The sequence below is a fragment of the Giraffa tippelskirchi genome, chromosome 4 (assembly GCF_054371585.1).
Source record: "Giraffa tippelskirchi isolate mGirTip1 chromosome 4, T2T-mGirTip1v1.2.pri, whole genome shotgun sequence".
Lineage (NCBI taxonomy): Eukaryota > Metazoa > Chordata > Mammalia > Artiodactyla > Giraffidae > Giraffa > Giraffa tippelskirchi.
Genome location: NC_137278.1, coordinates 13,254,868 through 13,281,048, shown reverse-complemented (window position 1 = coordinate 13,281,048; position 26,181 = coordinate 13,254,868). Strand labels below are relative to the sequence as shown.

The 26,181-nt window shown below is 51.1% G+C and overlaps 1 protein-coding gene across 3 annotated transcripts; it reads left to right on the top strand.

The window, feature by feature from the left end:
• The first annotated feature begins 563 nt into the window (after positions 1 to 563).
• PTGS1 (prostaglandin-endoperoxide synthase 1) lies at positions 564 to 25,230 on the top strand. Of its 3 annotated transcripts, none has more exons than XM_081588745.1 (12): positions 625 to 682; positions 775 to 864; positions 6,139 to 6,415; positions 7,327 to 7,443; positions 7,871 to 8,011; positions 8,355 to 8,498; positions 11,253 to 11,434; positions 11,546 to 11,629; positions 13,558 to 13,804; positions 16,156 to 16,442; positions 22,561 to 22,708; positions 24,119 to 25,230. In XM_081588745.1, exons 5-12 carry the CDS (start codon positions 7,993 to 7,995, stop codon positions 24,472 to 24,474), a joined length of 1,467 nt encoding a protein of 488 aa, XP_081444871.1. In that variant the 5' UTR covers positions 625 to 682; positions 775 to 864; positions 6,139 to 6,415; positions 7,327 to 7,443; positions 7,871 to 7,992; the 3' UTR covers positions 24,475 to 25,230. The 3 variants fall into 3 exon arrangements, with proteins under 3 accessions (XP_081444870.1, XP_081444871.1, XP_081444872.1); XM_081588746.1 differs by having other exon boundaries at positions 11,253 to 11,438; positions 11,550 to 11,629; XM_081588744.1 differs by lacking the exon at positions 6,139 to 6,415 and having other exon boundaries at positions 564 to 682.
• The last annotated feature ends 951 nt before the right edge of the window (positions 25,231 to 26,181 follow it).

Here is a 26,181-nt window from a genome sequence, read left to right as displayed (position 1 = left end):
CTGGTCCAAGGTGGCTCAGCTAGTAAGCTGTAGAGTCTCGATTTGAATTAGGACTCCTGGACTTGGAACCTGCGCTCTTCCTTCTGGCAGGAGAGGTTCAGGCAGTGGCAGGTGGCCTTAGAGGGCAGGGTTTCAGCCCGTGGGGGTTGCCAGTCTCCTTGTCGGATCTGAGGGTAGTGCATTTCTCATCCAGGACATTACGTGAAGACCAGCCTGGACTGCTCTTTTTCCAGCCTCCTTCCACCTGGGGTGGGGGTAGGGGAAGGGTATGTGGTTCTCAGCAGCAGATTCTGATTTGAGACACCCCCAGCTCTGCCCTGAAGCCCCAGGTGGTCTCAGCGCTGCACATCACCTCTGGTCCTCAGTTTCTTATCTTACCAAATGGACACAATTCTGGGGCTACTGGGTTTTAAAAGCTCAAGTGTCTCAAAGGTCGCGGGTGAAAAACCACCTTAGTGGCCTGGCCCGTCACAGAATAATTAATAAAATGTCTTGGCTGGAGGCAGAGCCGAGGAAGTAAGTAGGAGGCGGCCGAGGTGACAGCTGGCCGGAGAGGTGGAGCCAGGGAATGGGTGGGGAGGGGGCGGGCCCGAGGGGCCGGAGCTCGCGGGCAGAGTTAGAGACGCACTCCAGGAGCCCGAGTTTGTCTCCAGCACGCGACGCCCACCCTGCACCATGAGCCGTAAGTCCGGCCCCGGTGCCCCCGGACCCCCTGTGGCCTCCCCGCGGGGCCTTGAATGCCAGGCTCAGCCCTTCAACTCTCTCCCTTTGCAGGGCAGAGTATCTCGCTCCGATTCCCGCTGCTTCTGCTGCTGCTGTCGCCATGCCCGGTCTTGCCAGCGGAACCCGGGGCGCCCGCGCCAGGTAGGCGGCCTCTTTCCTGCCCCCGAAGAGCTCCGGTCCTGCGTCCCTAGCCCGGCACCCCACACCCTCCTCTTCCCTCCCGCCCGCCCAGCTTCCCCTTTCGGCTCGCGGTGCCTGGGAGGGGGGAGGGGGCTGTCGGTCGGTGGGATGGGGGCTCTCTGCAGACCCCCGGCGGTGTGGCCTCGGCTAGGTCCCCACAGGGTTCTTTTTGCGGGGAAAGGGCAGACTGGGATCTTGGGCGGCTTTGGGGAAAGGGACCGCGTCTCTCCAGGCCCCCTCACCTGTTCTGGGACCCCAGCGGTCCCAGCCGACTCGGTCCCCAACAATCCTCGCTGTTTCCCCTGCGGCCCCTTTCAGAGGAAGCCGCAGGCGCCAGGGGAAAGCAGGCTGGCGCGTTCTCCTTCTCCAGCCTCTAACTTTCCAGGACCCTTCCAGATTCCCAGCCCCGGTGGAGACGATCTCCCTGGGTGAGGACCCCGGGTACACCGCCATCCCGGAGAGAGTGGAGTGGGAAACACACTTACAGGGCTGAGATGCTTCCTCTGGAGACTGAATCTTCACCAGGGAGGTCCCCACTGCGCAGATGAGTTAAGGGAGGCTCAGGCCATAGCGCCCTCAAGCTCACCCAGAATACGGTGGACTCAGGGCTGGAACTTTCTAGGCGTTTTGCAGGTTTTTTTTGCAGTGTCCTCCCTGCCCTCATCTCTCCCCGATAATGGACCCCCGTTTCTTCACCCCAAAGATGACCGGGAAAGTCAGATCCTGGAAAATTCCTCTGCCTGGCACCATGCATGTACCAGGTTCCAGGTGGAGGAATGCAGCTCCTCCTTCCCATACCCTCCCTCCCCACGCAGTTTCTGTGTGTGTATGTGTGTATGTGTGTGTGCATGTGCGTGTGCGTGCATGCACATGCAAGGTCTGGACAGAGCTTCACCAAACTATGTGAAACCTCCCCGGGGTCTCCATTTCCCATCTGCAAAATAGGGGCAGGAGACAATGGGGAGTGATCTGAGCCTTCTGTTGTGATGCTCAGAGGAGAAATAATTCGGTGCTCAGAGGAGAGGGGAAGAACATCTCTATGGACTGGGAATCAGACCAGGCTTCCTGGAGCAGGGGGTTTGAGTGCGTGGCATTTGGAGAAGCCAAGGAAAGGGTGCTCTAGGCAAGAGTTTGGGCATGTGTAGAGGTCTAGTTTGTCAGAAGACAAGGAAGAAAACTCCTGTGGCCAGCACTTTACAGTTTACAAAACCTAGCAGTGGGCATCTCTGTTGTTGGTGTTCACAGCAGCCCTGCCAGGGAGACATTAGTCCCATTCTATAGAAGGGAACTCTGAGGCCCGGAGGGGGGAGCCATATGAGTCTCTGCTGCCATCTGTCTGAGACCCCGGTAGCAGAGGCGGGGCTGACCACGCCATCCCAGTGGCCTGTTGCGTTAGCCCCTGGACCAGCCCAGTACTTCCTCGGAGGCCCCATTCAGCCCTATCCAGGCCCCCAGGGCCCCAAGGCTCGCCCTTCCTGTCCTCCTGTGTCCGCTCACCAGCACTTAGTGAGCCATGGTTGTACCCTTCTGCTTTTAGCCCTTTCTGCTTATCTTTGCATTGTAAGTGTTTAAACAGAATTGTGTTTTTCACGCCACAAACATTCCCAGGGGATTGCTTTATGCCAGTCCTTGACTGGAGCCTGGAGGCTGAGCTGGGAGGAGCTCACCGGCCGATGGAGGAGACAGAAATGCCCACAGACTGCCATCCAAGGGGGTCATGGCCATGACTGAGGGAAGCTCAGGGGTGTGTAGGGCTCCAGGGTGGGTGATGATTATCTCTCAGGTGTGAGGAATTGCAGGAGGCTTCTTGGAGGTGATGACATTTGACCTAGACCCTGGAGGAGGTGGTGAGTGGGAGGTAAAACGGTGAGGTTTTACTCTCAAACTCTGGAAGGGCTCTTCCGGGCAGAAGCAAGGGTATGAGCAGAAGCCTAAAGGTCTGAGTGGTGGGAGCAGACAGGCACAGGGAGCCATAGGACAGAGGCAGGTGTTGGTGGACAAAGGCCTTTGGATGCAGAGTGAGGAGTGGGACTTGGGTCTCAGGATATTCCCCTGGGAGCAGGGGAGTGAGATGGGGTGAATGACTTGGAGGTGAGACTGGAGGCTGGGAGCCCATGAAGGAGGCTGCTGCAAGGGTTGAGGAAAGGACGGAGGACAGGTTGGGGGTGGGCTGAAGGCTTCACTGCCTTCCCATCGCCAAGTCTCTGGGTGAACTGAGGTCCAAGGTGCCTGGACACTTAGGAAAGGCATCTGCCCTGGAAAGCCAAAGCCTGTCTAGTCCCCAGGGTGGCAGCAAAGGCCGATCTCCTGGGAGATGAGGGCTTACCTGGGGGCAGGTGGCAGGGAGAATGCTGCTTCTGCCTCTCTTGTGATGGGAGGTGGAGGAGTCCAGCTCGGAGGACAGGGCTGTGCCTGGGCATCCTCAGTGCTCAAGTTTATCCCTTCCAGCTCCTGGACTTGGCTGAGCGCTCCCTCCTCGGCTAGGGATAGGACGTGACCTAACCGGAGCTCCGTCCAGGCGGAGGGGCCTGAGGCCAGCTAACCCTGGCACTTGGGGCAGGAACCTGGTGTATGCCAAGGCTTCCTGTGGCCCGCCGCCTCCTATCTGCAGCACCAGCTGGGGTTGTGGGTTGGGAAGGGGCTTCCTCTTCAGCTGGGCTCTTCCGGCCGCTGGGGCCTGGTGCAGTGGTCCCTGGCCACTGGCCGCTGCCCTCGCTGAGTGTAGGGGCTGGGGCTCACGTCTGGGCTGCTTGGGGCTCTTTTTTCTCTTTGGCTGCCAAACCCCTGGAGCTTCTCTAAATATTATTCTTAGGGAATTTCAGTCCAGCCTCTTTAATGGGCCCTTTTTGCTGCCTGGTGCCTCTGTGTCCTAAGAACTTGGTGTTCCTTCACTCTGCCTGGAACCCTGACTCCTGGGCTGGGGGATGCTTCCTTGCCGAATCCTCAGAAAGTTCTGGAGCCAGGCAGTCCCAGACTATCCTCATCAGTGGGAATGTGTGTGCTATGGGCTTGCTGATCAACCCCACTTCTGGGGTGGCTTGAAGACTCAGAGCAAGCTGCCGGCTTCTCTGCTGGTGGGGGGCACGGATCATGTTGATGCAAGGAATTGAGATGTTTGGAGATAAGTTAGCTTTATCCAGAGTTGAGAAGAAGAGAGAAAGAGAGGTTTCCTTAGAGTCTGTCAGTCCCCTCTCCTTCCTGGAAAACACTGAAAAATGAGGCCCACAGGACACAAGGTATCTGCCCATGGACACGCTGTGAAGAGCAGGCACTCTCCCGTGTATCTTCATCCAGCACCTGCTAGGTGCCCGGCCCTGTGCTGGGTGTGGGGACTCCAGACACTTTACATTCAGTCTCTGCCTCTTCCTAGGTCTCTTGATGGTTTATTATACAGCGTGTCCTCCACTGGACACATGAAAGCATGCGGGATTTAAGTCAGACTGAAGAAAGGCCTTCCTTTGTGACTAGTTCTCAGAGCTCTAGTGTGGCAGGGGATGGTGATTCCTCTGGAGTCCTGGTTTCATTCATTCAGGATTTTCAGGTCCACCTTGAAGGAAAGGTAACAGACCTGCCTCACCTGGGGTCATCCCCAGCCTATGAAGCAAAGGGACTTGCTGTCCCTGCATTCCTTCCCCAAATCCTGGCCTGGGCACCTCCAGGAGGAGGAAAGGAGGGGAAGGGAAGCGAGTTCATCTTGCCTCCTGGGACTTTGAAGCAGTGGGGCTTGGGCGAGTCCCCTCATCTGTGGTGGTGGCGGGAGGTCGAGGGGGAGTCTCACCCATCCCCAGGAGCAGATAAGTGAGGTAAGCAGATAAGCAGATAAGATACACAAGGTTGGAGAGTCAGCAAGAGCCCTGGCTTCCGGCCTGTCATGACAGTCCAGCCACGGTCAGCCTGGGAGAGGGCGGAAAGTGACACCCATTCTCCTCTCTGCTCACCCTGACACCCTGGGGTCCCCAGCGACAGCTGCAGTCCTTGTTGAGGGGGGACTTTTCCTGCCCTGGGGCCACTGGTGTTTATGGAAAGATCTCGGAGGAGGAGGAGGGGGGAGGGAAAGTTGGGCAGCCGGTCCAGGGGGAGGGGCCTCTCCTGTCAGGAGAGGGATGCCCTGGGCAGGAGCTTCTGAGTCTGAGGGGCACGGCTCTGCTGCTGCTGGGCCCCAGGCAGGAAGCCCTCAGGCAAAACTTCACAACCAGCTGTGTGTGTGGGGGTGGGAGTTGAGGGAAGTGGATGGGAGATGCGAGAGTCTCTTTGACCAAGATTGGAGTGGCTGGTCTCCTTGCTTCATTTTAAATTCCACAAACATTTGTTAAGCTCTGGCCACCGCATCTGGATTTCCTGGATGGCTGGATCTCTCCAGAACCTGGGGTTGAGCCCCAGCTGAGCGCATGGACTCTGGGAGAGAGGATAAAGCCCAGGAAAGCCGTTTCTCTTGGAGGCTTGTGGTGGAGCAGAGCAGGTCGAGGTGGGACCTGGGGCCAGGGAGAGTGGAGTGTGGACGTTTGGAGAGGCTTTCTGGTGCATGCACAGTGGGCAGGGTCAGGTAGATTAGGAGGGAATTTACTCGGGAGGAGCCGCAGCCTGGGTCAGGGAGGAACAGAGCTTTCGGCTTTGGGGCTGCGAGATGCGCTGCCCCAGGACCAACTGGAAGGGCTTCTTGTTGGGTTTGGGATCCCTACTGGCAGAGGGATGGGGAAACAGCCCAGAAAGGGCTGGGCCTCAGCCCCTGTGCCTGCTGAGTGCAGCCCCTGTGCCTGCTGAGTGCTAGGATGATCTGCACACCAGGGTTGGGAGCTGGGCAGTGTGGAGTCACGGCAGAATGGCAGACTGTTCTGAGCAGGAGGGAGAGATGAGTTCAGTGTCTCCGAGCCCACTGCAGGGCTGATCCAGAGCTCCTTGGTGTTTCTGGGCCTGTGGCTGTGGGAGGGGAGGCGGGTCCTGCCAGGGCCCTGCCTTGCATCCCCCCTGCACCTGCCTGTCCATCTGTGTTGGTCTGATAAGGCCTCTTTGTCCAGATTTCTTCCGATTGGTTCCTTCCTTTTACACCCCGCAGGGGCCACAGAGATGCTATTGTGGGGCCATGGGAAGTTGCCAGGGCTTAAGCAAAACTATTTGCATGATTCTGTGACGTGAGGGGACCTAAACCAGAAGGTCATGCCCTCTGATCCCAGCATACCGAGGTGACTTCTCAGGCTCCTCATGCCTGTTGCTGCCTTCTTGATCCCCTATAATCAGATGCACAAAGAATTGGAGTTCCCTGTCACATTGGCTCTGAGCCCAGAGAAGGAAGCACGTTTGCAGGAGGGACCTGGCATTTTCTGTGTGAGGCCAGGGAAGGAGCCGCTGCCAGGAGCCAGGCGCCCTGGGTCTGCAGAAGGCCTGGCTCTGTTCCATGGTCTTGGCCAAGACGCCAGCTCTCCCCAAGCCTCTGTGTCCCTTGCTGAGCCTTGAATGAGCACCGAGCGAGCTCCAAGGAGTCTGACCTGGCTTTTGGATGATCACTGAAGCTGTGGTGAGGGAGACCCGGATTAGACACAAGGAGGGACTTCCCGGAGGTCCATTCTCCAGGGAGCTGGGGGGAGGGGTGACGGAGGGTGACGCCCCCTCCAGTGGACGAGCTCCACTCGCCCTCTGGGAAGAGTTTTCTCAGCCACATGTCTCCTGTTCCCATGGTCCCTGACCTCCCTCTAGGTCCTAGAGCCCAAACCCCACCCCGATGGGGACCAGGGCTGGGTCGATCAGGAACAGGAGCTGTGACTCCCCTTAAACCCATTCCCTGTCCACAGAGTTCTGGGAAATGTCTTTCCTTGGACTTGACTGCTGAGTCCATGAGGGTGGGGGTGGAAGGGAAGGGATGGGCAAGTGGTCTGGTACTACTTGCTGGGTGACCCATCTGGGCTTCCTCTTGTCTGACCTCAATTTTCCCATCTGTTGGGACATCTGCTCTTCCTTCCCTTCTGCAAAAATAGAGGGACGAAGGGCGACCTCGTCTTCTAAGTATCCAGGTGCCCAGAGGCTAGGGGCTGGCCTGAGAACCCCGATCCTTGTCCCTTTTCTGAACCCCATAAATTCTGCCCTTGACTTTGACTTGGCAGAAAGTGAATACTCTAGAAGCCTGTGGCCGCAGCATCTTATCAGCTGGGTGCCTAGCCTTCAGTGCCCCAGCCCAAGGCCTGGACGCGTCTGCACCACTTTGGTGGCAGCTGGGAGGGAAAGGGAACTTCCCTTGGTGGCCTGGCGTGGGCGAGACTGAGAACCCAGAGTGAGGTCTGGACACCCAGGGGCTTTCTGTTCAGAGCTGTGGGGACAGAGTGGACCCTGTGGGGAACAGAGGCATCGGGGAAGTCAGAGCAGAGCTATGACTGGACTCCATGCCTCTGGCCCCAACGCGAGGGGTCCCTGATATCTGTTTCTCCCCCACAGTGAACCCCTGCTGTTACTATCCATGCCAGCACCAGGGGATCTGTGTTCGCTTCGGCCTTGATCGCTACCAGTGTGACTGCACCCGCACGGGCTATTCCGGCCCCAACTGCACTATCCGTGAGCCGGGCCTGCGCCCCTACTCCTTCTCCCCTGGGCTCGTCCTCCAAAGACCCCCACTTCCTACCCTTGTCTCTGGCCACCGCCCTCTTTCCTTGCCTGCTTTTGACCTCTGACACTGCCCCTGACCTGGCTCCAGCACAAGCCCTTACTCTTGACACATCTCACTCCCTGCTTATGGGCTCTGTAGTGAGTCTTCACTGCCAGCTCCGGCCTTACTGACCTCCAACCCTGGTCCTGTCTCCTGACCGCCGTCTGGTTCTGGCTCTGTCACGTGTCAACACTCCCACGGTCCTATGCTTTACCCCCGAGTCCTAAATTCCACCCTTGTCCATACTGGCCCTTGTCCCCAGTTCCCACCTTCCCCTCTGGCTGCTTCCAGTCTTGCTAGGAGGGCCCGTCTGAGTGGCTCCCCCTGCCCCCACAGCTGAGATATGGACCTGGCTCCGGACGACTTTGCGGCCCAGCCCCTCTTTCGTCCACTTTCTGCTGACGCACGGGCGCTGGCTGTGGAATTTGGTCAATGCCACCTTCATCCGGGACACGCTCATGCGTCTGGTACTCACAGGTGGGTAGGGGGGCCAGGGCCCCTCTAATCTTGGGGAGCAAGAAATCCTGCCACTTCCTGCAATTCTTGGCATCAGGGCAGTGGCTGGGGGTGAGAGGGGGTTTGGGTGCCAAATGAAAAAAGAAGAACCCAGGGAATTCCCTGGTGGTCCAGTGAATAGGACTCTGTGCTTTGACTGTCGAGGGCGCTGGTTCAATCACTGGTCAGGGAACTAAGATCCCACAAGCTGCTCTGCACGGTAGCCAAAAACAAAGGAATAAGAAAACAACCCAAGAGAAAGTGGGGAAGAGGGGTGTAACTGGAGACGGGAATCCCTTGTCACCATCATTTTCACCCTCTGCAGTGCGTTCCAACCTTATCCCCAGCCCTCCCACCTACAACGTAGCGCATGACTACATCAGCTGGGAGTCCTTCTCCAATGTGAGTTATTATACTCGCATTCTGCCCTCCGTGCCCCGAGACTGTCCCACGCCCATGGGCACCAAAGGTAATGGTGATGGGGTGAGGGGTCTGAGCCTGGGGTGGGTCACAGGAGATGCTCAGTTCCCTTTGGGAAAAAGCAAGCATAAGAGCAATGACTGACCCATTTCACAGATGGGTGGACCAAGGCAAGAAGTGCATATCCAGAACGAGGGATGAGGGCAGGGCTGGGGAAAGGGGACAGAAAGAGGTTGTGGGAGGGTCTTGTCTGAGGTTAGTGGCAGAGTCAAACTAATGCTCCAGTATTTCCAGGGTGCCTCTTCACCCAAACTTTGTCTACTAAGTGGGTGGGATCCTGCTGCGATGAGAGTGACTTAAAAGTTGGAATGGAGGAAAGAAAGAATAGTGAGCTTTTCACTGGGTGCCAGCTCTGAGTTTGGTTCATTACTAATGTGAGCAATCTTACGTGCTTCATCAGCGCATTTTACACACAAAATCAAAGTTTGTCTTTAGTTGTTCAAGAACCTACTTGTTCTCATTGGCAGGAGTCTTCCTCCCAAGACCTTCTTCCTCATCCACTCCTGATTGTCCCCAAACCTGGGGGTTCACTCAATTTAGAGCCATCAGTACACAAAGGGCAAAAGGGACATTAACCCACCACGGGGGTCGCTAAGAGTCAGACACGACCGAGCGACTTCACTTTCACTTTTCCCTTTCATGCATTGGAGAAGGAAATGGCAACCCACTCCAGTGTTCTTGCCTGGAGAATTCCAGGGATGGGGGAGCCTGATGGGCAGCCGTCTATGGGGTCGCACAGAGTTGGACACGACTGTAGCGACTTAGCAGCAGCAGTAGCTGCTGCTTCAGTTCCCACCACATGGTGTCGCTGTTGAGCACTGGTCCTGCGCAGCCCCGTAGTTGTGTGCTCCTGCAGGTTCAGAACCTTGCATATGTATCAGTGTCCTTATTTGGGTCTCAAGGGCACTACTCCAACAGTTTGCACTCACCCATGTAGCTACTATTCCCAAAGCATGATCATTCTGCCAGGCAAGCTGGGTCTTGCAGAGCTTCAGGATGCTGCCAACACTTCGCTGGCACCAGTCCTTTGTTGTTATTCAGTTGCTTAGTCGTGCCTGACTCTTTGTGACCCCATGGACTGCAGCATGCCAGGCCTCCCTGTTCTTCACTGTCTCCCACAGTTTGCTCAAACTCATGTCCATTGAGTTGATGATGCTCAGTGGTAATCTGAATGATAGATCCAGGTTACAATGTGCAGACTACTCCCTCTAACTTCCCTTTGGGTGAGTTCCCTTTGGGGTACTTGATGACCTTTCCTGCTACAGGAAATCAGTCAGTCATTTCAATCTAAAGAGTTATTCTATTGACATTGGGCCTCATAGATGTGCTGTGAAAGATTGCCTTTTCTGCAAGGCAGTCTTGGGTACCAAGTCATCTGACATTGACTTACTTAAGAAAGGCTTCTTGATGCTTGTCCTCACAGTGATAGACACATGCTTCAAGATGACTTGTCTTTACCCCAGACATAGAAAGTTCTGGCATCTTTTAAAACAGATTGGTGAACTCCAGCTCGAAGGCCAAATCCACCCCACCCCCTATTATGCAAATAAAGTCTTGTCGAAACACAGTCACATTCCTTAGGTATATCTGCCTTCCTGCAGCACCAGCTAATCTGAGTAGATGTAACAAAGACCATACATCGGCAAAGCCTCAAATATTGACTATCTGGACTTGTACGGAAAAGTTTGCTGACTTTTGCTTTAAGAGATTCCAGCTCACTGGTTTTCTGTCATGCTTACATGGGCACTCCTCAAATCCATTGCAAAAGATAGATATCATTTGCCCTATTTTATGGATGAAGAAATTGAGGCTCAGAAAGATGGAATGACTTCTCCATGTTCACACTCTTAGAAAATGGCACAACCCATTTCAAACACAGCAACCTTGTTCCAGGGTTGGGGAGTCCAAGTTTTTTTTGTTTGTTTTTCCTTTTTGGAGGTGGGGAAGGGTTAACTTGTACAAGGCAGCAAACGTACACAAAAACTGAGAGAAAAGGATGATGAAGTCCTATGCATCCATCTCCAGGTTTCAAGGTTTGTCCAAAATTTGCCAATGTTACTTCATCTATCCCCTTCACCTTATTTTCTTTTTAACTGGAGGATAGTTTCTTTACAATGTTGCATTGGTTTCTGCCATACAGCACCATGAATCAGCCATAAGTATACATACGTAGGCTGCAGTCCATGGGGTTGCGAAGAGTCAGACGAGACTGAGTGACTTCACTTTCACTTTTCACTTTTATGCATTGGAGAAGGAAATGGCAACCCACTCCAGTGTTCTTGCCTGGAGAATCCCAGGGACGGCGGAGCCTGGTGGGCTGCCATCTATGGGGTCGCACAGAGTCGGACACGACTGAAGCGACTTAGCACCATACATACGTCTCCCCCCTCTTGAACCTCCCTCCCCCACACCTCATCCCACCCCTCTACGATGTCACAGAGTAGCGGGTTGAGCTCCTTGTGTTATATAACAACTTTCCATTAGCTATCTATTTTACATATAGTAATTATATATTTCAGTTTTAAAAGCATATTCCAAACATCCTTCCATTTCACCCGTGAATACTTCTAGGGTCTTTTGGTAGAGAAGGTGCAAGGGGTTGTCTGGTGGGAGGGAGGTGGTCTTGTGGGGTCCACTCTGGGATTCCTGCATGGACCAGTTTGGTCTGGCTATCCCAGAAAGCTCTGGGGTAGGAAGATCCAAACAGGAAGCAGCTACTGCCCTTTCCTACCTCCCCAATCAGGGAAGAAGCAGCTGCCGGATGCCGAGTTCCTGAGCCGTCGCTTCCTGCTCAGGAGGAAGTTCATCCCCGACCCTCAAGGCACCAACCTCATGTTTGCCTTCTTCGCACAACACTTCACCCATCAGTTCTTCAAAACTTCCGGCAAGATGGGTCCTGGCTTCACCAAGGCCTTGGGCCATGGAGTGAGTACCTAGGAGGGGCTCCAGACTTCTCTGGGCTGCACGTGGCATAGGTAGGTTGTTGCTGGTGGGGCAAGACCCGGGGATCTGAGGAGACTCTGTTTCTGTCTTTAGGTAGACCTCGGCCACATTTATGGAGACAATCTGGAACGTCAGTATCACCTGCGGCTCTTTAAGGATGGGAAACTCAAGTACCAGGTAGCACTAGGCCTGGGGATGGGACGTTGGGAAAGGCCTTCCACGGTCTCCCCTGGCGGAGGGTGTTGGTGGGGGTCCTTGGTGGTGTCCTATGGCAGAAGCTGTAGGTGCGTGGGAGGAGAAGAGACGATAAACCCTGGCAGAAGGTGCCAGGCAAGAGAAGCAGACAAGGAGCAGACGTGGGCTCTCATGTTCTCTTGGGAGGTGGATTTTGGGGCTCCACAGAAAATGGACAGTTCCAGTCTGCATTTATTCATTTAATCATTCCACAATATTAATTGGGCACTATGGTGTGCTGGGCCTGGTTAGCAGTGGCCGTGATAGTTATAAGCCCTGCCCTCAAGCCCACAGACACAAACCCTAGGTTGCTAGTTCCATGAGGACTTTTTGTCTGAATTCACACTGTCCAGTAGTGTGAGAGCCACATAGGTGATTATCTCATGCACTCCTCAGATCTACTGCATAAACTAGGTACCATTTGCCCTCTTTTATAGATGTGAGCTGCATTCAAGTTATTAAAATTTTTCTAGTGGCCACATTAAAAACTGTAAAAAGCAACAAGCAATATTGATTTTAATAATATATTTTAAATTTAACTCAATATATCCAGGATATCCTCATTTCAACATGTAATCAACACAAAAATTGTCAATGAAATATCTCACTATTTGTGCTAAATCTTCACATTCTGATCCATATCTTACACTTACAGCACATCTCAATTCGGGTGCCTGGTTTTCATTGGCGATTCTGACCAGCATTTAGATTTCATAAAATTTGCAGTTGAGAAAGTAGATTCACATGTCCAAGTTGTTCTAAGCATAAAGACTTTCCAATAGCTGGGGTCTCGATTTAAAAGTGTAAATCTAAAGTAAATGAAATTAAAAATCGAGCTCTTCATTCACATTGGTCACATTTCTAGTCCTCAGTAGTTGCCTGTGGCTAAAGGCTTCCATGCTGGACCATGCAGATCGAAACAAACAAAAACCAAGATGGAAAATCTTTCCATCTTGAATCTTTCGGGCTAAGAACAGTATCTGGCATTTGGTAGGTCCTCAATGTTTATTTACTGAGTGAATGAGGAAACTGCCATATAATTAATTACACTGTGATAGCTGCCACAGGGAGAAGCCAGGAGAGTGTGCAGAGGCTGGGGAAGGCTTCCTTAGGAATTATGAATAAACCAAGAGTTGCATGAAGGATAAGGAGGAGTCAAGGAGGCCAAGAAGGGCCCAGGGCTGTCCAGATTCTTAAGTATCAAGGCTGAAGAGGGGCAGTCACTTGTGTGATTTTGAGGCACTGAAACAAGGGAGATGCTGCTGGACATCTGATGAGGGTGGGTCATATTAAGGATCTCGGATTTCTGCCAAGAGCAGAGAGAAGACTTGGAAGATTTTTTAAGCCAGGGTGTGATGCTAGATTTGGATGTTTTAAAGCAAGGGTCCCCTACCTTTTTGGTACCAGGGACCAGTTTCGGGGAAGATGATTTTCCCATGGACCAGTGGGAGAAGGGATGGTTTCAGGATGATTCGAGCACCTTATATTTACTCTACACTTTATTTCTATTATTATTACATCAGCGCCACCTCAGCTCATCAGGCATTAGATCGTGGAGGTTGGGGACCCCTCTTTTAAAGCACTGCTCTGGCTGCAGAACTGAGAAGAACGTCTAGAGGATAGAGTCACTTACAAGGGGAGTCAGGGTGGAAGACGAGGGTGGCTTGGAAGAGCATGGTGGCCGTGGGGAGAGAGAAAGGGACTCATGTTAGGAGAGCTTTAGGAGATAGAATCCACAGGCCTTGGTTAGGAAGGCCGGACAGCTGCCCTGAGTGTTATGGGCAGCTGTCAATAGGAGTGGGCGGATGTCAGCTGTACACAGGCTGGCGCCCCGCCCCCTCCCCGGGTTACCAGGTGACTCCATCCCACAGATGCTCAATGGAGAGGTGTACCCGCCATCCGTGGAAGAGGCTCCGGTGTTGATGCACTACCCCCAGGGCATCCCGCCCCAGAGTCAGATGGCTGTGGGCCAGGAGGTGTTTGGGCTGCTTCCTGGGCTCATGCTCTACGCTACGATCTGGCTGCGTGAGCACAACCGCGTGTGTGACCTGCTGAAGGCGGAGCACCCCACCTGGGGCGACGAGCAGCTCTTCCAGACTGCCCGCCTCATCCTCATTGGTGAGGCCTCCCACCAGCCCTGCCCTGGAAAGTCACCCCCTCTGTCCTGAGAAGTGGGAAGTGGAGGGTTTGGGGACAGTGAGATTAGAATCCTGAGCAGGACCCTTCCCCTAGGTGAGCCTCACTTTCCAAATCTGTACAATGGGAATCATGATGCTGTTTTTTTTTTTTGGCCATGTGGTGTGGCAGGTGGGATCTTAGTTTCCAGACCAGGGATTGAACCCACATCCCCTGCCTTGGAAGGCAGAGTCTTAACCACTGAGCTGCTGGGGGGTCCTGGGAATAATAATGATTTTAAAGATTAGTCGATATGATGAATGGGAAAGTACTAGGCATATAACAGGCCTTCAGAAAATGGGATGCTGTGATAGCTGATTATTCCCTGGGTGGCTGGCAGCAAATCTGATCAACCACTCTAAGTCTCAGTTTCCCCATCATACTGCATCCAGGAGCACTTGGGGGCATCCTCAGCAAGTACAGGTCAAACCCCAGCTTGCCTAGGCTTCAGAATCCTTGGGTTTCCTGCCCTGCATGCATCTGCCTTCCTGAAGGTTGGTAGCTTCTTGGTGACTCAGGGACAAGATATTTTTGTGTCACCTACGGGGGCGAGTCTGTAGCCTAAAATGTCAGATGGTTTCCTGCCTGGGAGCTTGGCCCCCAACACTCCTATCCAGACCGTATTCACTCTGAGTCACCAGTGAGCCCCTGCCCCCACCCCTGGGCATCTCTGGGCATGGCTGTTCCCAATTTTAGTACCTGAGTCAATGGAGCCTGGAAGAGCCACACAGCAGGCATAGGAATGACCTAAAGAATGAGAAGGGGCTGGTTCAGAAGTCCCAGGATTGCAGAGACTTTGACCTGAGAGGGCAAGTCTGTGTCTGCAGGCTGCCCAGCACACCGACTGGTGATAAATCTGTGGCCAAAGGCAGGACTCTGAAGGTAGGGCACCTCTAGTGCTTCATTCAACCCTCCCCAACAGCCTTATGACTCAGCTGTGATTATCCTTGTTATGAAAGTTAGGATGCAGAGAGGGTAGGTGAATTCTCCAAGGCCTTTCAGCGGGGAGAGACTTGAACCAGATCTGGTTGCCACCAGACTTTATGCTGCTTCTACCATGTCACGCAGGGAATACTTTCCTGTGTGGGGAGGGGGTACGAGCCTTAGTCTGATCTTTTGTGACATGTGCGTTTGGGGAGGGGATTCCTACTTCTACATATGTGGACCCTCCCCATTAGGCCCTGTGCCAAGCAGCACAGATGTGTTCATTGTCTACTCCTCCCAGTGACCCTGTAAATATTATTATACTGATGTCATTATTTGTTTAAAATTTCCTTTGTGAACATGTTTTACCTATTTTCTTATTTATTTATGTTTTGGCCGCATCATGCAGCGTGTGGGAATCTTAGTTCTACCCCCTGTGCCCCAGCACCCCACCAGCAATCAAACTTGCTCCCCCTGCAGGGGAAGCACGGAGTCTTAACCCACTGGCCTGCCAAGGAAGTCCCTATACTGCTGTTATTATAATACACATTTTGCAGATAAGGAATTTAGAGTAAGTCACACAGCTCCAGCCCAGGTGGCTGGAAGTGGTAACGTCAAGATTTAGACCCGAGTCTGCTGCTTGCAATGCCAGTGGCTCCAGCTCAGTTTGCTAAAAGTCAGTTTTTCTAGTGGCTCATTGGCCAAAATGTGTTTCTTTTAATTGCTAGTTCACCAGTTTTCATTTTGCTATGGAAGATTCGTTTTGTGTCTTCCCTGGCTCTTTGCTCTGAGCTGGTTCCTGAGAGGGCAGAGGAAAATTACTCGTAAGAATTCGATACATAAGAAGATATAGGGGTTATATTCGAGATGAGATTCACTTAGGTCGGCCGTGTCCCTTGTTTGTTGCTGCAGCTCTTAGAATGGTCCCTTGGGAGCTCCCATCACCCTCCCCCCGCTCAGGCCTGCTGAGATTCCCTCACTAAGTTAATCTCCACTCGCCCATCTTTTGTGGCCTCACTAAGCCTCTTTTAATGGGATGGTGGCCACCACGGGTCACAAAATCCATCCTCAGATACTTCCTCTCCATGCCATGCTCAGTCAGGCCTGTGACCTCCCTATGGAACATGGGGCTAGCAGGTGGCTCTTGTCTTAGGACAGGCTCCTGTCTTGTCCAGCCTGAGAGAGAAGGTTCCATTTTCACAACCGGTGACAAAAAGACAAGGTGAAAGTGGCCCAACAAAGTCAAACAACCTTAACAACGAGAAAGAAGTCAAATCAAGCCCTTTGCATGAACCAGCCTGCTTCCCAAGCCCGATGGCTAACTCCCTGTGCTCTGCTGACCCCGTCCATGCCCCCATCCTTCGTCACAGGGGAGACCATCAAGATTGTGATAGAGGAGTACGTGCAGCAGCTGAGCGGCTACTTCCTGAAGCTCAAGTTCGACCCAGAGTTGCTGTTTGGGGCCCAATTCCAGTACCGCAACCGCATCGCCGTGGAATTCAACCAGCTCTACCACTGGCACCCGCTCATGCCCGACTCCTTCCGGGTGGGCCCCCAGGACTACAGCTACGAGCAGTTTCTGTTCAACACCTCCATGCTGGTGGACCATGGGGTCGAGGCCCTGGTGGACGCCTTTTCTCGCCAGGCTGCAGGCCGGGTGAGCCTCAGGGGAGCGCTGGGGAGGGCAACTGGGTTCTGGGACCCAAACCTAGTTTTCTGTAAAAGTGAGAGAGTGTTATCGCTCCAGGGTGGTGGTGGGGATCATTCCTTCATTCATTCTCTTGTTCTTTCATTCATTCAATGATACCAGGCATTACTCCAGGCACTGGAGATACAGTGGTGAACAAGGTCAATGTGGTTCTTGGGTCCTTATATTTTTTTTGGCACATGCCACCCCTACTGGCTCAAACAGTAAAAAAAATATCTGCCTGCAATGCAGAAGACCTGAGTTCAACCCCTGGGTTGGGAAGATCTTCTGGCGAAGGGAATGGCAACCTACTCCAGTATTCTTGCCTAGAGAATACCATGGACAGAGGAGCCTGGCAGGCTATAGTTCATGGAATCACAACTGAGTGACTAACACTCACACTCACTTACCCTAGAAAGGTCTTCTCTAGTGGCTCAGTGGTAAAGAATTCACCTGCCAGTGCAGGAGACTTGAGTTTGAGCCCCAGGTCAGGAATATCCCCTGGAGAAGGAAATGGCAACCCACTCCAGTATTCTTGTCTGGGAAATCCCATGGACAGAGGAGCCTGGTGGGCTACAGTCCCTGGAGTTGCAGCAGAGTGTTAGTGTGTAAATAACAGCATACCCTAGAAAGGAACAGCAGTCATGTGATGACTAACATCGTTAGAGCACTTACTACAGGTTAGGTGCTGTGCCAAGGTCCTTCCCAATGTTCTCAGAATTCTAAGAGCAGGTTAAGAATCACATTATAGAAGCCCACAATGCTCTGGGAACTTGGAGACAGACTTCAGGCCCAGAGGGGGCGTTGTGGATAAGGAAGTGATGGTTGAGCAGGGATCCAAAGGATGGATAGGGGTCTTCCAGGGCAAGAAGTAGCATTTGTGACCTGGGGTCATTGTTTTAGAATGGAGAGGGTGGCATAGCAAAGGCCCAGGAGTCAGAGGGCATGGCAGTTTGAGGAACAAAAAGATATTCAGGGTATGGCGTTGTATGCAAAAGTACCCATACAAAGTAGGTCTTTATTAACTTATAGGTGTCTATTTTGGGCTGAAGTCCCCCTTGCCCCAAATTCACATGTTGAAGTCTTAACTTCCAAGGCCTCAGCATGTGTCCGGAGGCGGGGGTCTTTAAAGAGTTGCTTAGGGTAAATGGGGTCATTGGGTGGGTCCTGCTATGACTGGTGTCCTTAAAAGAGGAGATTAGGATATAGGTGCACACAGAGGGAAACCATAGGGAGAAGATGGCCATCTCTAAGTCACGGAGAGCCCTGAGAATGAAACCAACCCTGCTGACACCTTGGTCTTGGACTTCTGGCCTCCAGAATTGTGAGGAAATATATTTCTAGTTTTGTGTTTATTCGTTTTTTAAGTAATTTATTCATTTATTCTTGGCTGCGCTGGGTTTTTGTTGCTGTGCAGGCTTACTCTAGTTGAGGTGTGCAGGCTTCTCACTGCGGTGGTTTCTCTTGTTGGGGAGCACAGACTCTAGGTGCACGGGCTTCAGTAGTTGAAGCTTGAGGGCTCAGTAGTTTCGGCTTGTGGGCTCTAGGGAACAGGCTCAGTAGTTGTAGCACATGGGCTTAGCTGCTCTGAGACATGTGAGATCTTCCCAGACCAGGGATCAAACTTGTGTTCCCGGCATTGACCCCCCTCCCCGCCCTCCGCTACCAGGAAAGTCCTATTTGTTTTTAAATTTTTGTTTATTTATTATCTGTTTTTTTTGGCTGTGCTGCCTGGCGTGTGGGATCCTAGTTCCCTGACCAGGGATAGAACCCATGTCCCCCACAGTGGAAGCATGGGGTCCCAACCAGTGGACCACTAGGCAAGTCCCCATTTCCATTTGTTTAAGCCATCCAGTCTGTGGCACTTTGTTACGGCAGCCCGAGCAAGCTATTAGTCCTACCTCTGGGATGTTTAACCAGCTCCCTCCTCAATCTTCCCTTCCCCGTGTTTGGGAGCTCCCATCTCCTCCATCCTAGCTTCCCTCCTATCCTTCCGCTCTCTCTTCTTTATCCCTAAGCCCTACCATGAAGGTGTGGCACCGTGTGGGTTTGGGTTTCCTCCTGGTAATTTGACTGCAATGAGCATAGGCTGCCACCAATGGGGTTATGGCCTCTGTTCTTTGTGGGGCACAGAAAGGAGCAGAGACAGTCGCTTGTGTCGGGGGCTGTATGGTTTCCAAAGACTTTTCAAGCAGTGACCCTGGTGATGTGTGTAAAGAGCCCTGCTGTTTCCTGACACCAGGCAGAAGGACCAGCATGTCAAAGGTTCTCAGGATACCTCAGGATATCAAAGAGAGTGTGAGAAGTGATAAAACAGGGCTTCCCCTGAGAATTCCCGCACATGGTCGCACTGCAGGGTGACCAACACTGTGATAGATGCTTTGTATTCTTTATCTCGATTCCACCACAACCATGTCAGATAGATGCTTCCACCTTCCTCATTTTTGCATAGGAGGAAACAGACTTAGCATAAGTAATTTGCCTATGGTCCCTGTTTTTATTGCCCTGGGCTACAAAAGGACCACAATCCAAGGGGCTTTAAGCTGCAGACATTTATTCTTTTCCTTTTTTATTTTTCTTTTTTGGAGGTTTAAAATATCACCTTTATTACTGATAAAGTTGATTCTAGAAAACTTAAATAATCTATACTAACAAGCAGGCTTTTTAATACTAAATCTCCAAATTAGACAAATTTGGCTACCAAGGCATGGAGGCATCGAAACAAGGAAAATATCTCCCAGCCTCCTCCTGGTCCCCCAGAGCAAGGAGTATGAGAGGAAGCATACTCCCTGGTGTAAACTGAGTTCAAGAGCAGTAGCGGGGATTGCTTGTACAACGCACACCTAGTTATTGCTCTAAAACTCACCAGTGATACTACGTCACTCCTCCTCTTCTGATAAGCAGTAAGTGGGAGAGGTTGGAAAAAGATGCTAAGACTGTTAGGCTACTGGGGTTTCCTCCATAAACAAAGTAGTGAAGTGAAATCATTAGTTGCTCAATCTTGTCTGACTCTTTGCGACCCTAGGGACTGGGCTTCCCTGGTGGCTCAGTGGTAAAGCTGCTGCTGCTAAGTCGCTTCAGTCATGTCTGACTCTGTGCGACCCCATAGACGGCAGCCCACCAGGCTCCTCTGTCCCTGGGATTCTCCAGGCTAGAATACTGGAGTGGGTTGCCATTTCCTTCTCCAGTGGTAAAGAATCCACGTGTAATGCAGGAGACCCAGTTCGATTCCTGGGTGAGGAAGATCCCCAGGAAGAGGGCATGGCAATCCATTCTGGTACTCTTGCCTGGAGAATCCCTTGGACAGAGGTGCCTGGCAGGCTATAGTCCATGGGGTGGCAAAGAGTCTGACGACTGAGCATGTCCATGCACACATGGACTGTAGCCCTCCAGGCTCCTCTGTCCATGGAATTCTCCAGGCAAGAATACCGGAGTGGGTAGCCATTCCCTTTCCTAGGGGATCTTTCTGACCCAAGGATTGAATCTGGGTATCCCACATTGCAGGCAGATTCTTTGCCATCTGAGCCAGAAACATCCAGAAAAGGAAAGAAATATTCCCAGCTGACACCTGAGAATTAATGTCTTTTATTCATTGATCCACTCAAGCCTTCATTAAACATTTATTACACATTACTAATATCTAGGCCATTAAAAGAGATCCATCTTTAAACATTTCTCTAGAAAGTCCTTAGAGTTAACTCCCACAAATGGTATTAATACCCATCATAAATTTATTCTTTCTAGTTCTGGAGGCTAGAAATCCAACATCAAGCTATGGGCAGCATCATACTCTTGCTGATGTCTCCAGGGGAGAATTGGTCCTTGCCTTTCTCTTGACTTCTGGTGGTGACGGACAATGCTTGGGGTTCCTTGGCTCGTAGAAGCATCACTACAGCGTGAAGTCCTCCTTGTGTCCCTGTTTCCTCTTTTTATCACTCTGTTTCCTCTTTTAATCAGGACACCAGTTGTTGGATTAAGGCCCACCCTAATGGAGTATGACCTTGATCACATCTATGTCCAAATAAGGTCACATTCACAGGTGCAGAGGGGTTGGGACTTCAATGTATTTTTTTGGGACACACCCAAGTCAACACACAACAGCCTCCTCGTTCAGCTGAGATTGGCACCAGCTTCTGTTGGTTTTATCTCAGGGTGTATACTTTCAGCCAAATATGCTTTTCCTCTTTCTTACCCAGTTCTGTTTGTTTTGTCCAAACTGAACTCTTTCTTGAGCATTATTGTCAATTCATCCTGAGCAACAGAACTTTCTTTAGACCTATGCTCCTTAACAGTTATGAATCAGATTCTTCTGGAGTCCTTTTTTTGGGGGGGTGGCTGTGCTGCATGGCTTCCCAGGTGGCACTAGCGGTAAAGAATCCACCTGCCAATGCTGGAAACATGAGATACGTGGGTTTGATCCTTGGATCAGGAAGATCCTGCGGAGGAGGGTATGGCAACCCACTCCAGTATTCTTGCCTGGAGAATCCCATGGGCAGATGAGCCTGGCGGGTTATAGTCCAAGGGGTCCCAAAGAGTGAGACAGGACTGAAGTGACTTAGTGTGCATGCATGGCTGTGGAATCTTAGTTCCTCAAACAGGGATGGAACCTGGACCCTGGGAAGTGACAGTACTAACCACTGGACCATTAGGGAATTCCCTTTGCAGCACCGTCTTTATCTCATTCGATTACCTGGGCTTTGAACCCCATTTCCGTCCCTTCACAGGATAATGCCCCTTGGTCTTGGAGTAAAGCTCTGTTTACTTAAACAAAATGTGCTTATATATTACACTTTTCATGACAAGACTTTAGCTCCTTCCTTTCTAACTTAATAACAATTCCTCTCCCAGGAGGCTTGGCAAAAAGAAGGAGAAGCAGATGGGGTCACCTGCATTCCTGTGTGTAACTTTTTCTGGTCTGGATAAAATGATTTGATGCTCTGTATTCCTACCTCCTAGCTCAGTTTCTCTTTTCTAGTGGCAGCCTGTTATTAGGGGTTCGCTTTTTAATACTAGACACTCAGTAAATTTTGTTTTATCTCAATTCTGTGCTACAGAGAGTGGAAAGCAATAGAAATAGGTTCCTCAGTATGTGTTCATGCTGAGTTGCTTCAGTCATGTCCGACTCTGCTGGACGCTATGGACTATAGCCCACCAGCCTTCTCTGTCCATGGAATTCTCCAGGCAAGAATACCAGAGTGGGTTGCCATGACCTCCTCCAGGGGATCTTCCTGACCCAGGGATTGAACCCACATCTCTTATATCTCCTGCATTGGCAGGCAGATTCTTTACCACTGGTGCCATCTGGGAAGCCCCCGGTTCCTCAGCAAGATCCATTAAAAGACTAAATATCTTTGTTCTGTGATAAGAACTGATTTGGGGGATGACAGACACATGTCAGTTCTGCCAGGTACAGTTTAAAAAATATCCCAGGGAAACCATAATGTTTTGGTCCCTCAAACTAGTGTTTGTCCATCCATCTGTTTCCATCACTTAAAAGCTCAGAAAGCTTTCTGCCTTTTATTTCCAGATCTGAAATACCAGTCACCTCTGCTTGAGCTCTTGACTGTGGCCACGTTGGCCATCTCCTCTGCAGAGTCCTAGTTGTTGTAATAGCTGTACAATAGCTGTATTAATACCTGTAATAGCTACAGAACCTTCCTTAACAGGATGTTGGAGGTCCTCACCTAAATTCAAAGGGCTGGGGAACCATGTGTCCAGTGAGTGACTAGAGAAGTCCTCCTGGCCCACTCTACAGTCTAAAGATGAGGAAGCTGATGGGACTTCCCTGGTGGTCCAGTGGTTAAGACTCTAAGCTCCTAGTGCAGCAGTGCATGGGTTCCATCCCTAATCAGGGAATTAATATCCTGCTTGCCACTCCGTGTGGCCAAAAATACAAATACAAATATAAATAACTAAATAAGATGAAGAAGCTGAGAAGCATGGCCATGCAGACCTAGGTCAGGTTCCCAGCTTGGCGCTTGCTAGACTGAGCCATGCTTTCGACTTAGGAAGGACTCCTGACCTGAAGTTCTTCTCCAGGACAACATGGCTTGGCTCTCAGACCACCGCCGTGTTTATCTCTTGGCAGATTGGTGGGGGTAGGAACATAGACCACCACATCCTGCACGTGGCCGTGGATGTCATCAAGGAATCGCGGGAGCTGAGGCTGCAGTCCTTCAATGAGTACCGCAAGAGGTTTGGCATGAAGCCCTACACCTCTTTCCAGGAGCTCACAGGTGAGCAGCTGCTTCCTGGACATGATTCCTGCCCTCCAGGGACTCATGCTGAAGTGAGGGAGACCTCAAGGAAACAGAAAGGGGAGATCCATGTGGCCAGCCCCATGACTGTGAGATCTGAGGGGTGTGGGAGCATGATGCCAGGGGTGGCAAGGGTTGCCAGATGACTCAGCCTGGGGAGAGAAGGTGGCTTCTCAGCTGGGTTTGAAGGATAAAAAGGGATTTTCCAGTGAAGGACAGAGGGAAGAGCGTTCTAGGTGGAGGAACAGAAAGTACAAAAGCACAGGGGTTAAAAAGAACGAGCCTTGAAAAGATCCTGGCCTATTCAGGAAAACAGTCCTAGGTGTGGCTGGAACAAGAGGTTTGTGAGGGAAGAGGGTGGAGTTGGTGATAGGAGGCTGGCTCATACCGTGTGGAATCTTGGATTCTATGCTAAGATTTTGGGTTTTATTCTGTCTAGTGGTTCCTAAATCCCATTTGTGGACCAGCTTCCTAAAACTCACTTAGAAAACTAATTAAAAATACCAAATCTGAGATGTTTCTTCTAGAGATTCTGATTCAGTAGGCCTAGACTTAGCACACAGGTGGTGCCCAAGAATATATATGTGTCTGTGTATATAGATATGTATATATACACAATAGTATGTATACATATATACATATGTATGTATATGTACATGTGTATATATAAAACACAAATATGTATATAACACACACTTATATAACATGTGTATTATGTTTTATATATATATATATATATATATAAATATTTGTTGTTGCTCAAGATACCCAGTTGTTGGGAAGCCAAGTTCAGAAACCCTTGTCATAGACAATGAGGGGCCACTGAAGGGCTATGACCAGGATGTGACCTGATCCCTGATGTGTACTGGTGCCCCATGGAGGGACTTGAGGAAATGGGTAGAGATGCTCCACATCTGTTTCCCATTACAGTCCAGAGAGGCAGAAAGAACACTGTCACTAAATCATTGTGTGAACTTGGACAAGTGTGAACTTGAAGCTCCAGTGGAATGCAGGGTCTTGGACCAGGATAAGGCCTTGAAACCTGTCCAGGAAGGAAGGAAAGAAGGAAGGAAACAAGATGGGGAGCTTCTCTCTGTTGTAAGGATCAGGTAATCAGGGCACAGAGATATGGAGTGAGTTGTTTCAAGGCACATGCTGTCTGGTTGCAGATCCATGCCCTTGACTCCATCTGCAGTAGCAAATTCCTTCTCTCCAGGCAGGCCTGGAGCAGGGTCAGTCAGCCAGGCCAGATTTTAGGGCCCCTGCTCATTTGGCTCAAGTTGATCTTCCGAAGTCCCTTCTCCTTGGAACAAGGTGGACCTAGAAGGTTCCCTCCTGAACCTTAACGGATGGCATCGTAATTCTGACTCTGGCTCCTCCCTTTTGCAGGCGAGAAGGAGATGGCAGCTGAGTTGGAGGAGCTGTATGGAGACATCGATGCTTTGGAATTCTACCCGGGGCTGCTTCTTGAGAAGTGCCATCCGAACTCCATCTTTGGGGAGAGTATGATAGAAATGGGGGCTCCTTTCTCCCTTAAGGGCCTCTTAGGGAATCCCATCTGTTCTCCCGAGTACTGGAAGGCGAGCACATTTGGCGGTGAGGTGGGCTTCAACCTTGTTAAGACGGCCACGCTGAAGAAGCTGGTTTGCCTCAACACCAAGACGTGTCCCTACGTCTCCTTTCACGTGCCAGACCCCCGCCAGGAGGACAGGCCTGGGGTGGAGCGGCCACCCAGAGAGCTCTGAGGGGGCCGGACAGCAGGATTCCTGCTTGTGGTTCCAGAATGCCAAGCGGTGGATCATCTTTGATGTTGGGTTTCTGATTTGGCGTCGAGAGCATCAGTGTGGACATTTAGAACTCTAGGTCTCTCACCCATGGTCTGGAATACTGTGGTTCTTGTTTGTCATTCTAGAATGCTGCATTCCTGGTGAACCATCCAGAATGTTAGGAGTGGTTATCCCTTCAACATGCCAGAACACTGAGTTCCTGGGTGACCACCTAGAATGTCAGATTTCTGGTTGATCCGGAATTTAGGCATTCTGAAATATGGGACTCTTGATGGAATCATCTAGAAAGTGAGGGGGTTCTTATTTTGCGTTCTAGAATTCTGGGTGGCCCTCCAGAATGTCGACTTTCTGACTGGTTATCCAGAATGTTGCGCTCCTAGTTGCTGATCCAGAACAGTGGCTGGTATTCTAGATCAGTCCTGATCCGAATGTCTAGAGTGTTGAGAATTCATTTTCCTGTTGAGTGAGTCAGCCACGGAGCAGGAGGATCTCATGTCCAACAAGAACGCATTGCCTGGATCTGTGCCTGCATGGAGGGGGCAAGGAAGTAGGGTGTTCGTCTTCTCAGTGGGACCCCAGATGAGACCCTGGATATGGAGAGAACAGGTGGCTTTCTCCAGGCCATTGGTTGGAAGCCACCAGAGCTCTGTCCTCATCCAGGTCTCAACTCATGGCAGCTGTTTTTCATGAAGTTAATAAAATGCTTTTTCCAAATTGCCTGCTATCAGTATCTCTTTTGATCCCATCCCCAGAAGCAGGGGTAATACGGAAGTAACCTTTCTCTTGACCACAGGCTACATGTGCTGGAGGTTTGCAGAAGGAGATTTTCCTCTGGGATCCCTGGGGCCTGTCACTGTCTAGATCTTTCATCACTGATGTTTCATCCTGCCCCTCCAAACCCCAGCCCCACCCTGCTGACTTGGGTTAGGCATTGCCTTTTCCAGGCTGCTCTCCTAAAATACACAACTTCCCAGCCCCAGGAAATGTGGTATTCAGTTCCCACCATCTGGTTAGAGCAACTTCGTCTCTTACTGAGCGTGCAAAAGAGCTGAAAGGCATTTGGGGAGGAGAGCATTTACTCTGCACCAGTTTTACATATTTCATTTCTCAGTTATTTTCAACCCAACAGTGTGAAGTTGGTGGTATAATCCCTATTTCCAAACCAAGGAAACCGGGACTTACCTGATGACCCAGTGGTTGAGACTCTGCACTTTAATGCTAGGGGTGTAGTTTCCATTCCTGGTTGGAGAATTAAGATCCCACATGTCACGTGGCCAAACAACAAAACAAAAACATTAAAAAAAGCGAAAAACAAAAAACAAGGAGATCAAGACTTAGGGTGGTTAAGTGACATGCCTCCAACATGCCAGAGCCAGATTGGGACCCAGGTCTGGTTGAATCTAAAGCTGTGCTCCTTCCCCCATCGGCTTCCTCTTGCTTCCTGGTTTGACTCACTTCCAGGCCTGATCTTGCTTGTCTGGCTCAGGGTCAAGGGCAGAGGTGGGGTGTATCCTCCACCTTACTTGCAGGGTATTTGTTCAGTCACAAATGTGTATATTTCTAATTGCGTGCTAGTTACTGTCTCAGACTTGGGACTACAGCAGTGAGTGATCAACAGATAAGGCTGTGCAATACGTCGTTGTAGTTTATTTCATACATTGTACA